The 13,845-nt window shown below is 43.2% G+C and overlaps 1 protein-coding gene across 1 annotated transcript in view; it reads right to left on the bottom strand.

Moving 5' to 3' along the window:
• The window catches only part of LOC138741060 (neurogenic locus notch homolog protein 4-like), a 50,784-nt gene extending 50,460 nt beyond the window's left edge, over positions 1-324 (bottom strand). The window contains exon 1 of the mRNA XM_069894546.1: positions 257-324. Within this exon, the coding sequence (XP_069750647.1) occupies positions 257-275 (19 nt within the window). The 5' untranslated portion in view covers positions 276-324. The remainder of the gene's footprint in view (positions 1-256) is intronic.
• Positions 325-13,845: the final 13,521 nt, after the last annotated feature.

Genomic DNA, 13,845 nt, shown 5'->3' with positions numbered 1-13,845 from the left:
GTCTCTCTCTGGCTGGCAATGCACTACCCGGAAGTGAAGAGTTCCCCTGGACAACACGTGGCATCAACCACTGGCTTCTCCTCGGGAGCGAAGGGGTCCCGCACCATCTTGAGTTGGCCAATTGGGGCGGTGATTCAGCCCATCTAACTGCTTGGTTGCTCAGCCCACTACAACACTACTATTTTTATTTCAATTGTAAAATTTGCGAATTTAGAAATTGTGAAGCTGAGGTTGGAATAAAGTGTCTGTAGCATACCTGAACTCTGGCAGTACATTCCAGGATCGCAGGGCAAGCAGTCTGATGTGCTGCGTAACCCCGTTTGATTTCCGTAGGTACCAGGAGGACAGAGGAACTGACGGCCAGATTCAGTGCCTGGCGGACAATATGAGCCCAAAGGGCAGATGACAGGTAGAAGAGCTCCTTGGAGAGAAAGGCACGGATAAATAATGAGAATGAAACTCAAAATAAGCACAGTCAAACATTGTTATGCAGAATTCAAGCAACAAAAAATTGCAGAAAATAAATAGTTTAAAATTGGCGCATCTTGCCGTTAATTTTCCAATCACGCAACCCACAATCTCAAGCAACCAGAAAATTCACATCCGGATTCCACCAATCCCCATAGGTTCCAGACACCAGAGGTTTTACTGTTGAATGGCATGTTTGAACTGGCCAGCTAAACATTTCTTTCTCAACATTATTTGATGCCATTACCTCTATCAGCATAAATTTGTTCTTATGTTACCTTGGGTTTGACAGTAGAATCCTGATGGACAAGTATCACACTCTTCTGATGCCCATTCAGACTGGAAATGACCTACCGGGCAGCTGGTTTGATTGGCACTGCCCTATGGAAATTGCGAGAGAGATGACAACTGGAAAACATGCGGTGATATTTTTAACTTGTTCAGACAATATCCGTCACCTTCCTGAACTCTGTTATCTTACTGGAACTTTAATCTGTTTACAGATATCCAGTGCAATTATTTACTTTTTTTTCTTACTCTAATTCCAATGAATCTCGACAGATTCTACTTTAAAACTTGAACTGAAAACTCTTTGATATTGGAGAACAAATTAAATCAGTAAAACACAAAAGTGAGATACTTGGACATTGGAAATTTGCTCCTGAATCAAATTTCAATCAAATACTCTCCGTACCACTCCCATCCCAATGCATCTGTCTGTTGCCTTGTGCACTGCCAAACCAAGGCCACTCCCCACTCTCCCTCTCTTCCCCATCCCTGTCTCCTTTCCTCTCCATTCACGGACCCCTCTCCTCCCTCATCACCTCAGCTTTTTTCTCTTGTGCGCCCCCACCTATCTCCACCTGTGACCTCTTGCCCATGGGCCTGTGCTCCTCCCCCTGCCCACCCACACACCATTTTATTCAAGCACGCGCCTACATTTTGCTCACACCTTGATGACGGGCTCAGACCTGAAATTTTGGTATGTATCTTTATCTTTGCTACATAAAGAGCATGGCGTGACTTGCCAAGTTTCTCCAGCACTTTTGTGTGAACTCTCAACACCATTCAGCCTTTCATTGTGAAAAATAATGAGAAATGTGTAAAGAATATTTGATATATCAAAACTTTACGTGGGAGATCACTTTAGTGAAGTATAGTTTAGCCAATCTAACTACTCAAAGGAGACACACAAACAGTGCTACACCTGTGTTTTTAAAAATCGGATTTGAGATTCAATTCAAAATTCCAAGCAATGAATCTTTCATTCAAATGTACAGAAGGAGGGTCCAACAGGTGGAAGAAAAATTGCAAATGGTTCTACTCTTAATTTGACCTCTTGTAATGCGCTAACATTTCTTGGCAGCCTGCTGAAATTGAAAAGCTAGTGTCAGTTCTGATCTTCTTCCAGGATAACATCAAAGACTGTTTTGAAGAGCTCACTGTTGAATACCAGACTAATTGTACTGGAATTTGTTTGCATCATTATTCTGTGAAGCCGACAGCATGTTTCTAGTATCTGTTCATAGTCCGTTAAATGCTGATCTTGCTGTCTCCGTTTCACAGGGAATCCTGCAACTGGTTTTGAAGGTGGACTTAAAATGGAATTAAACATTTGATGTGAACTTATACTGACTTAAATTATTTTACAAATGAAAAGTGTTAAAGCTTATCAGATGAAACAGGCTTGAAATGACACACTAAGCTATTATTAAAGCTAAACAATCTCTCAGGCTTAAAAACACGAATGCTGCGTGTGGGGCACTGAAGGCAAGCACAAAATTCAAAAGATTGTACAACAGGCTTTATTCAGGTAAAAGTCTGAACACCAGTTCATGCTTCGGTGGCTCCCGTGTGACTGGCTCAGGAGGTCTATATTCAGGTCAGCTGATTGACAGCTGGCCAGGTGGAGTCAGCCCTTAGGTGGTCTTCCTGCAGTTACGGAGATCACCCCCTGCTGTAGGCTGGTGGTTGTGTCACCACACTGCAATTCATAGATCCTCAGGACAATTTTTAAAAATTGATATACAGCATGGTAACAAGGGGAGAACATACAAACTTCTTACAGACAGGGCAGGAACTCTGAAACAGTGTTGTACTGACTGTTACACTAACCCTGCCTCCCTGCTGGGAAAAGATCCAGAATACTAAATATAATATACAATTAAACATCATGACGATCTTCCACGAAATTACTTGATACTGCGTTTTTTCCATGTTTAGAAAAATATATCTATATTCCACTGACCTTGGGGCAGAAATGACCTGGAGTGCAGGTGTATTCCAAAGGTCGTTGTACACTCTGCCCTCCTGGGCAGTAATATCCCTCACTGCACAAGCCTGAAGGAGTTGACAAGCCAAAACTTGCACAGTAGTGACCATGTGGGCAAGGATTGCAGTCAGTTAAAGTTCCTCCTCCTGGAACAGCTTGTGTGGAATGACAAAGAAAACACGAGTTGAAAACACAAAACACCCTGAAGGTAAAGATCAAAATTTAGTTCATGAAGACTTTGTATCTTTATATCAAAAACATTGTGCAGGGAACATAAATTTTATTTTCAGTGAAGCACCAAAGTCCGCAGACGCTGTGATTATAGTAAAAGCACAAAAGTGCTGGAGAGCCTCAGCGGGTCTTGCCGTGTTCATAGGATGCAAAGATACTTAAGCAACATTTCAGGCCTCAGCCATTTGTCAAGATATGAGGAGAAAGCAGGCAGTCATCTGAATAAAAGGGCTCAGGGTGGAGGAAAGAAAGGGCAGGAGGAGGTGCCCAGGCCATCAGATAAAAGGTCATAATTGGACAGGAGAGGAAAGGTGAGACATGATTGGGGGGGTGGAAGAGGGTGGCTCTGTGAACGTGGGGGAAAGGAGAGAGACATAGAGGTAGGGGAAGGGGAGAGACTGGGAGGGGCTGATTGCTAAACAGAAACAAGAGAAGACAGTTAATGCCATCTGGTTGGAGGGTGCCCAGGCAGAATAGGAGGTGTTCTTTCTCCAACTTGCCGGGGAAGTGGGCTATTTCTGCTGATGGTGAATCTATGCCTGCCTTACAGCAGACTAAATGTAAAATAATCTTGAATCAGTTTCAGCTTGGCAGTGCACAAGATCCACGCTGTTGCAGCGGACAGAGCTAAGGTGCTCAATCTGCATCCAGTCCTTACAATGTGGAGGAGTCCACAATGGGAGCAGCAGATACAGTAGATGACACCCCCCCACCCCCTGCAGATTCACAAGTTTTGGAAGAACTGTTTGGGGCCCCAAATCGTGGTGAGGGAGGAAGAGGAGTGGGTGCAAGTGCAGCACTTCCTGTGGTCACAGGGGTAGGTGCTAAGGGGGCGACTGATGGACGAGGATGTCTTGTTATAGTTTTTGGTCCCACTGATGCTAGGACTATTTTTGTAACTTGGTGCAATGTTTCCTTTTCAATATTATTCCTACTGTAATGAAGTTTCAGATTCACAAAAGACTAGAAGCTTTTCTGTAGTGATTTTGTGCATCTCTTACTCCAGCTCCAATCTGTACACAAAAAGATTATTATATTTTAAAAAGTCTCTTGAAAATTTCTACAGCTGTACTGTGGAAAGCATTCTGTCTGGTTGCATCGCTGTCTGGCATGGGAGTGCCAATTCACAGGGTGGGATTAAAAAAAAACTCCAGAGGGTTAACTTGGCCTGCGACATCACGGGCTCCACTCCACTCCACTCAAGGACATCTACAAGAGGTGGTGTCTCAAGACGCAGCCTTTATCCTGAAGGACCCCCTCCACCCAGGCCATGCCCTCTTCACTCTGCTACCATCAGGGAAAAGGTACCGAAACCTGAAGACGAGCACATAGAGGCACAAGGACAGCTTCTTCCCCACTGCCATCAGATTGCTGAATGGACAATGCACCAGAGACACTGCCTCATTTTCTCCTATTTTTCTTGCATTATTTATTTATTTTTGAAATGTTATTTAGAGTTTTGTGACATGTTCCTGACAATTGATTCTGATTGTTATTTGTGCAGCCTGAATTTTTGCTCTGATCTCTGCTGAATTTGCTTAGCAATGGAAAAACCAAACCAGATCATTCTTCTTGGAATTCTTTGGCTTGGCTTCGCGGACGAAGATTTATGGAGGGGGTAAAAAGTCCACGTCAGCTGCAGGCTCGTTTGTGGCTGACCAGTCCGATGCGGGACAGGCAGACACGATTGCAGCGGTTGCAAGGGAAAATTGGTTGGTTGGGGTTGGGTGTTGGGTTTTTCCTCCTTTGCCTTTTGTCAGTGAGGTGGGCTCTGCGGTCTTCTTCAAAGGAGGCTGCTGCCCGCCAAACTGTGAGGCGCCAAGATGCACGGTTTGAGGCGTTATCAGCCCACTGGCGGTGGTCAATGTGGCAGGCACCAAGAGATTTCTTTAGGCAGTCCTTGTACCTTTTCTTTGGTGCACCTCTGTCACGGTGGCCAGTGGAGAGCTCGCCATATAATACGATCTTGGGAAGGCGATGGTCCTCCATTCTGGAGACGTGACCCATCCAGCGCAGCTGGATCTTCAGCAGCGTGGACTCGATGCTGTCGACCTCTGCCATCTCGAGTACCTCGACGTTAGGGGTGTGAGCGCTCCAATGGATGTTGAGGATGGAGCGGAGACAACGCTGGTGGAAGCGTTCTAGGAGCCGTAGGTGGTGCCGGTAGAGGACCCATGATTCGGAGCCGAACAGGAGTGTGGGTATGACAACGGCTCTGTATACGCTTATCTTTGTGAGGTTTTTCAGTTGGTTGTTTTTCCAGACTCTTTTGTGTAGTCTTCCAAAGGCGCTATTTGCCTTGGCGAGTCTGTTGTCTATCTCATTGTCGATCCTTGCATCTGATGAAATGGTGCAGCCGAGATAGGTAAACTGGTTGACCGTTTTGAGTTTTGTGTGCCCGATGGAGATGTGGGGGGGCTGGTAGTCATGGTGGGGAGCTGGCTGATGGAGGACCTCAGTTTTCTTCAGGCTGACTTCCAGGCCAAACATTTTGGCAGTTTCCGCAAAGCAGGACGTCAAGCGCTGAAGAGCTGGCTCTGAATGGGCAACTAAAGCGGCATCATCTGCAAAGAGTAGTTCACGGACAAGTTTCTCTTGTGTCTTGGTGTGAGCTTGCAGGCGCCTCAGATTGAAGAGACTGCCATCCGTGCGGTACCGGATGTAAACAGCGTCTTCATTGTTGGGGTCTTTCAGGGGTTTCTACGAGGCTCTAAAGGCTGTGTACGGCCCCTCACCCCAAGTCCAAAGCCCGCTGCGCAGCTCAGATGGCAAAGTCCTCCTCAGCGACAAGATCTCCATCCTCAACCTATGGTCAGAACACTTCCAATCTCTTTTCAGTACCAACCGCTCAGTCCAAGATTCCGCCCTGCTCCAGCTCCCTCAACAGCCCCTAAGGCTAGAGCTGGATGAGGTTCCCACCCTGGATGAGACATATAAGGCAATCGAACAACTGAAAAGTGGCAAAGCAGCAGGTATGGATGGAATCCCCCCAGAAGTCTGGAAGGCTGGCGGCAAAACTCTGCATGCCAAACTGCATGAGTTTTTCAAGCTTTGTTGGGACCAAGGTAAACTGCCTCAGGATCTTCGTGATGCCACCATCATCACCCTGTACAAAAACAAAGGCGAGAAATCAGACTGCTCAAACTACAGGGGAATCACGTTGCTCTCCATTGCAGGCAAAATCTTCGCTAGGATTCTACTAAATAGAATAATACCTAGTGTCGCTGAGAATATTCTCCCAGAATCACAGTGCGGCTTTCGCGCTAACAGAGGAACCACTGACATGGTCTTTGCCCTCAGACAGCTCCAAGAAAAGTGCAGAGAACAAAACAAAGGACTCTACATCACCTTTGTTGACCTCACCAAAGCCTTCGACACCGTGAGCAGGAAAGGGCTTTGGCAAATACTAGAGCGCATCGGATGTCCCCCAAAGTTCCTCAACATGATTATCCAACTGCACGAAAACCAACAAGGTCGGGTCAGATACAGCAATGAGCTCTCTGAACCCTTCTCCATTAACAATGGCGTGAAGCAAGGCTGTGTTCTCGCACCAACCCTTCTTGGAATTAGTGAACTGTAGAAAATAAGGAATGTTTTAAAAGCATAACCTGCTTCCTCAGGCAGATGTGAAATGAAGAGATGGAGCACGCTTGCCATCTGCTGGCAGCAGCGGGAAGTGCACCTGAATTTCCCAAATATTTTGAAAAGAATGTCTAAATTATTACAACAAAAGTACTAACATGAAAAGTACAAAATTGCAATTAAATCAGTTTGTTCCATGTGATTATAATATTTGATCTTTGTACTACAAGCAAAGAATAGTCTAGAAAACTGAGTTCAGGCAGTATATCCATTCATTTCTTCAGGACTCAGACTGCCTTTGACTTTGTGTGGATGTTGTGCGACCTCCTGGGTTTCTCCTGCACTGTTACCTGCTCCTCTACACTGCAGTGCCTGCAGATTTTCTAGTTTACCTCATTTACTTATCACAGCGATGTGAAACCACTGACATAACTGTAGTCTAATATATGCTACCAGAATAAAGGTCAGAATTATTCTAAAAGCAGCAATTAAAATGTGGAGTTTGCCAAAGGACTTTTTTTCATCTCCAAAGTGGTTGGGAGTTTTTGGTTCCCTCTTGTTTTCAATCTTTTACAGGAGTGGAGAGTTGGTGGATGGATGGGTAAAATGTCAATCTAGGGAGAAGGAATCATAATGGATGTACGAGATCAGTTTGATGGAGCAGGTATCCTATCTTAACCATTTGTGCCTTCATAAAGAGAAAATTTAAAATCACAACTTTTAGAACAAGTACTGTTAAAAAAAAAGCTGGGATTAAAAGTCAATGTAGCTAATATTCTTACCCAAATGGGTCCCAGGAGGGCATGGTCTGGCATAGCTTGCTCCTTCTGGGCAGTAATGTCCAACAGGGCAAGGCTTCGAGTTGGGAACTGTTGCACTGCCATTACACAGAAACCCAGCAACGCATGGCCCAGAGGGAGTTGACAGACCAGACTGCTCACAGTAAAGTCCGAGACCACAGGGAATTGGATGAGAAGAACCTTCAGGACAATAGAATCCTAAGAAACAAATCATACTGTCACCCAATAATCGATCAATTAAGTGAAATGGAAAGTTGCAAATGAAAGAACAAAGATTTAAAGGGTGAGTGCCACCGGGATGATTTGCTGGGAACATGTATTGGGTAAATAGACCACGGTGATGAATTGTTCACTTCCTCTCGACAGGTCTCATTTCTCATGGTGTCACATATTGTTCTCCAAGGTCAAAGATCAAATATGTACCATTAACTTGCAATCCCTTTACATCTCTATCCCACATCAGTTGGGTCTGAGAACCCTTCACATTTTACATTTTAAATTTAGACTTACACCACATTAATAGGCCTTCCCACAAGCAGGTGCTGTCCCAATATACCAATTAACCAAAACATCCCGTATGTTTTGAAGGGTGGGAGGAAACTAGAGCACGTGGAAGAAACCCACATAGACATATAAATTCCTTACAGGCAGTTCCAGATTTAAACGTGGGTCACGCTGGCGCTGTCATAGAGTGTCTCTGACCGCTACACTAACTGAACGTGGGTCGCTGGTGCTGTCATAGAGTTGCTCTGACCACTACACTAACTGTGCTGTGGTTCCACTTGCACACACATTCACCTGAGTGAATTCATTCTTACAGTGAACAACTCTTCCCTCAACTTTACTCATGTTCTGAAGGTGAGCATTGTAGTTGTGGGCACTTACATGGGCCCAAGCTATGTCTGCTTCTGGAGGTTGAGTACATATCCAGGAAGGGCTCAGATTCAAAACATCCTCCAGCATCCCTGTGCTTTGACCCCCAGTCACAGCATATGCAGACTTTTGTGTTTCATGTATCCATCCAGCCTGGCTTGCTGGGGACATCTTTCCTGACTAGCATTTCACAGAGCTTGCATTTTTTTGTCTATTTTCTCACTTTTTAAAAAATCTCTTCCCAGTCAGTCACTCAATGGCTTGATCATTGTTCATAGCTTATTCCCCTGTTTGGCCCAGTATTAATCTTTCACAACATTCCCCTCTCTCACCGTCCCTGTAGCTTCACAGCTTATCTTCTCCCCTTCCCACATCTGGTGACATTTTAGCTCAGTTTCTCTTCCCACAGATGCAGGCTAAGCTGTTGAACATTCCCAGCATTTTCTATTTTATCCTGTTCTCACCCCCCCCCCCCCCACACTCTCCTCCCAACCACAGCAAGAATAGGGCTCCCCAGCCACCCCTCACATTCAGTGGATCAATGTTCATCATTTCCACCACTTTCAAAATTCCCCCCCCCCCCGGTCCCATTCCAGATTCCTGGTGACCATATCCTCCATAGTCCATTATTAAGAACACTCAGTCTCCTTCTCACGTAGCTGTGGGCAATTAAATGTCTGCTCTTTAATGTCTTCCCATCTCACATCCAGGCAACAGCTCACTTGTACATCTTATAACTTAATGTACTGAATTCAGTGCTCACGGTGTGGCCTTGTCTACACTGGAGAAATTAAATGCAGATAAGGTGACAGGCAGCATCAGGGTAGGGGGATCTTGAACTTCTATAACCCTCTTGGACCTTTCCCTTTTAGCCCCTGATGGCATTCCAATGAAAACCAAAGCAGGTTTAAGGAACAGCATCTTAGCTTCTGATTGGGTGTTTGACAGACCTAAGGATACAACATGGAATGCAAAAATTGTCAACAAAGTGCAGCGCCAACTCAGTTTTATCTCTCGTCGAGGTTACCTTTCCAGCATTCTCCTTCATTTCTCACTTTGAGTTACAGTAATGTGTTTGACCTCACATTTTCACCATTCAGTCCATCAACGTCCTACCATTAACTGTACACTTTACCCGGACACTTCACCTCCCAAAGTGCAACACCCCCCACTTGTCTAGAAATTAGCTCTTTCTCTGCCAATATTGCCACCTGGCAGTTTCCAATTCTGATTGGTTAAGGCCAAGTTCTCCTTGGCTCCTCTGTTAAGGTTCTGAAACTCCATTGAGAAAATAAAGGGAAGGACTATTTTTTTAAATAGCCAGGTTGTATATGGGCAAACAGATGAACCTAACTAGTTCTATGGAAAACACAGCTGGTATTTCTTGCCATGGCATCAAAAACTATGATCCTCCCCTTTCTTCTTAATCAACCCCCTTGCCAGTGAAACCAGTGGAAGGTGAATGGTTTATAGAGAACTTTTCTGAAGTAATGAATGAATTACAATTCACTATCACAATCGGTATATTTATTACAATTACCTTTTGGACACTTCTTCCAGTTGAAACTAGTTTGAGCTGGACAGTAATATCCATCAGGGCATTTTTGAATCCTCTTACCATGGGTACAGTAGTGGCCTGAAGGGCATACATCACAGGCCTCGGCTTGTGTGTAGAGCATGTATGTTCCTATGGAAAGTAAATAATGATCCCCTTTAATCCCTGCTTTATGGTTATTTCTGGAAAAATTAAATAAATAGGGTATTCAGAGTTTCAAAAATTTGAGGCAATTTATCTGTAATATTGTGAAGATAAAGTTTTTGAGCAGAATGAAAACCTTGATTTACCTATTTTCTTTAAAAAGATACTACAAATAATTTTTGCTTGCTCTAGAATCATTCAAAGCATGGAGGATTTAAATGCTCAGCATTCTCCTCAAATAATATTTAAGCCATAAAGCAGCAACATTGAGTCAGGATCTGTGAGATACAGGAAATGATGCTTTATCAAATAGATTTCTGCAAATCAGTCAGTGAGATCTACTGGTCCTAGAAATTTGTGTAGGTCCCATTATCTGTGCACCGACTGCTCACACCAACAGGGTGGGGATATCAACAAAACTTGGTTCTCTGGATTTATCCGCTGAAATCAGTGCAAGCCTATGGTATCATTCTCACCTCTGCAGCCAGGTATCAACACAAGTATTTCTGCTGCCTCAACAACATCCTTTATTTAGGTCCTAAGGGACAGACTAAAGTGGAGAACAGAGAGGGGGAGGAAAAGGTGAATGGGAAGGCTGGGGGAAACCAGTGCTGATCCAAGTCACACTCCAGCATCAGATACAACAAATACAAAGTTTTATTCTTAAACTAATCTGCAGTTGGCAGTTGCAGAATCTGAAGAATCGTGAATGGAGTGGTTGTTGCTCATCGTTTTTAAAAAAAAAGTTCTCAGACATCCTTACTCACTCAACATTAATCCCTCATTTAGATGTGCAGATTTGGCAAGCTGCCCAGGTTCCCTAAAAAAAACTTGAATGTAGCTGTGGGGCAAAATGTGCAAATTAGGCCACTGCTTAAATAGTTCAACACATGCAAAAACTCAGCTGGTCTCGCAGCATTCCTTATGTTGCAAAGATATTTTGTCCTGAGCCCTTCACCAATATAAGCAAAAAACAGGCTGGTGGGGAAAGGGCAGGTGCTTGCCTGCTACTAAGGAAACCTTGCGTGATCAGCTGAGTTCCTCCAACACTTCTGTGCATTGAACTACAAGTACGGTGTCCGCAAACTTTTACTTTGTTTAACTCCACTGTTAAATTGGCTGCGTGTTATATCCTAGAGAGAAAAAAATCAAATATCATCCTCTTTCCACGGAGGCTTGGATGTTTTTTTTTTAAAAAACAATTATCAAATGTTCTGTCTCAGTAAAAAAATCACATGACATTATTAGTAGGCTTGAGAAATTGACGTTATCAAGGAATTAGAAAGTTAGGGTTTAAACAGTTGAAGGGGAAGAGTTCTCAGATGGTATCAAGCTCCAGTGCTGGAGGTTATAGGTCAGTGCAATATATAATTCAACTTCCCAATGCTACCTTCCATAATTTGAGGCCCATAGGTCTCACTCTTCAGCAGCTTTAGAAAAATCTGTTCTACTATTTATAAAACATTTCAAATCTTGGTTCAAATTTATGTGATTTTATTTAAACTCAGCACGGATAAAAATCTAATTTTATTTCATTGGATCAAATCAAACTTGCAGAATTATGACACTGAATTAAATCAGAACTCCCTGAGCAACCTCAATAATCACCAAGACAGAATTACTTTAATTTTATTTTTAATTTAAACATACAACCTGGTAACAGGCCTTTCTGGCCCATGTGTCCGTGCCACCCAAATACACCAATTAACCTACAAGTCCCATATGTTTCTGAAGGGTGGGAGGAAACTGGATCACCAGGAGGAAACCCACATCGACACGGGTAGAACCTACAGATTCCTTACAGACAGCGCCGGTGTAGTGTGGTTTGTGGAGAGACTGTGATCTCTCCAGTGAGTCTGAGTTTGGAAGTGGCCTCACCTGTGAATCAAGGGTTAGATATGTCCACCTTGAGACTGATGTGTGTGATTGGTTCTTGCAGATTAGTCCTCTGGGTGTAAATCAATTGTTAGATCTGTCCACAGGTGAGGCTGATGTACGATTGGTTCGAGCACATCATGTGAATAGGCCCTGTATTGAAAAGCCATGCATGGAGCCAGTTTGGTCTCTTTTTGCTGCTGTCTCAAGACCAGCACTGAAGTCCAGGCTGCCGGTCACAGACAGCCGACTCCAATGGGCCCGTCCCGGATTCCCGAGCCGTAGTAGATGCTGGAAACCAGGTTCATTTGATATACTTGTTAGTTGAAATTAATTTACTGTTCATTCGTGTGCTGTGCCTATGGATGGATGGGTATTGGGTTTCTAACCCTTATATTCCCAAATGGGAGTTGAGAATGTTTAGTAGTGATTTATTTGCACCCAACGTGTATTCATTTGTGTATTATTCCAGGTTAGTCTATGTGAGTGTGTGCATTTTGAGAGTGCATTTTGAGAGTTCCCACATGTGTAAATAATTTACCCCCTCCATAAATCTTCGTCCGCGAAGCCAAGCCAAAGAAATAAAACCCACTGTTTGTTAACAACACATATCTAGCCTTGATTCTCTTTGAACCCATCAAACCGATTCTGAACACAACAGCCGGATTTGAACCTGGGTCTGCTGGTGCCATAATAACGTTGTTCTAACCGCGCTGCCCTTTGCTCCGAATGCATGTGAAAAAGAATTACTTGCCATTCGTACATGCCAGTGGTTGGCTGGAGGATGGTGGGCAGTAGTGCGCCAGTGGACAAGGAGCTCCTGTGGTGCCATCCTGAGGGAAGGCACTCTTTGAACCGGAAATGCAGTAAAATCTAGCAGAACAGTCTCCTGAAAGAAAAAGGGAGAACTTGCTTTTAATTTATGATAAACTTGACCTCATTTCCCATGGAACTACAATTTAATGCTCCTTTATTAAAAGTGACAAAGCAAGGATCAACTTAAAAAAAAAAACCTGACTGTTTAATTTCCTCCCTGTTTATTAAATCCTTCTGGAAAGTTACATTCTGTGTTTAAACAGAATGCATTCTGGTTAGTCCTTTTGAATGATTAGCTGCACATACAGAAATATAGGTGGCACATCACAGATAGTGGAGGATAAAGAAAAGATTCTTTAAAACAGGGTTTTTAATTACAGCCTCCTCTTGCTCCCATTTTCTGTATTTCTGTTATGTTCTTTGCAAGACTGAATTCAATCATGTGCCAATTCTTATCGTCAGCGAATATACAAGATGTACCAAAGATTGAATCGTCATCCTAAAATTTGGTTTACCCGATCATTTTAATTCACAGGTAGGAAAAATAATGGCTAACAATATTGACAGAGCAGAAATTATTTTCATAAATCTTAATACTGTACATTCCCGTCTGTAATTGTAAATTCCATTTCTACACTCTCTTCAATCACATTAAATTGACCACAGAAAAACAAGATTTCCTCTTCCTGGGAAGTGACTCCAGATCTAATGCATCAAATTATTGTGTTCTTGTGTTTATTGGGATGAACATTTAACTGGTGACCTCTTCATCAATTCAACCAGATAAATTGTGTGATGTTAACAGGTTTGATGAATCTGGGAATTGCGAGATTTTCTAAATGCAGGGGTTTACTCGAGCAGTTAACTTATGGAACACTCCAATTACCCAGGTCTGGCTCTTGTTGCCTTTTATATATTTACTGTCCTCCATGATGTTTGGGACAAAGACATTTTCTTCCTTTATTTGCCCCTGTGCTTCATAATTTTAAATTTGTAATCAAACAATTTATATGTGATGAAAGGGCACATTCCAGATTTTATTCAAAGTTATTTGTATACATTTTGGTTTGACCATGTAAAAATTACAGCACTTTTTATACATAGTTCCCTCATTTCAGGACACCACAATATTTGGGACATGGCAATGGTAGGTTTAGTGCTTTGTTGCCTATCCCTTGCTGTGCAATGACTGCTTGAAGTCTGTGATTCATAGACGTCACCAGGTGCTG

This window comes from Narcine bancroftii, chromosome 8 (assembly GCF_036971445.1).
Source record: "Narcine bancroftii isolate sNarBan1 chromosome 8, sNarBan1.hap1, whole genome shotgun sequence".
In the NCBI taxonomy this organism is placed as follows: Eukaryota; Metazoa; Chordata; class Chondrichthyes; order Torpediniformes; family Narcinidae; genus Narcine; species Narcine bancroftii.
The sequence above is the reverse complement of the archived record's forward strand: the minus strand, read 5'-3'. Positions and strand labels throughout refer to the sequence as shown.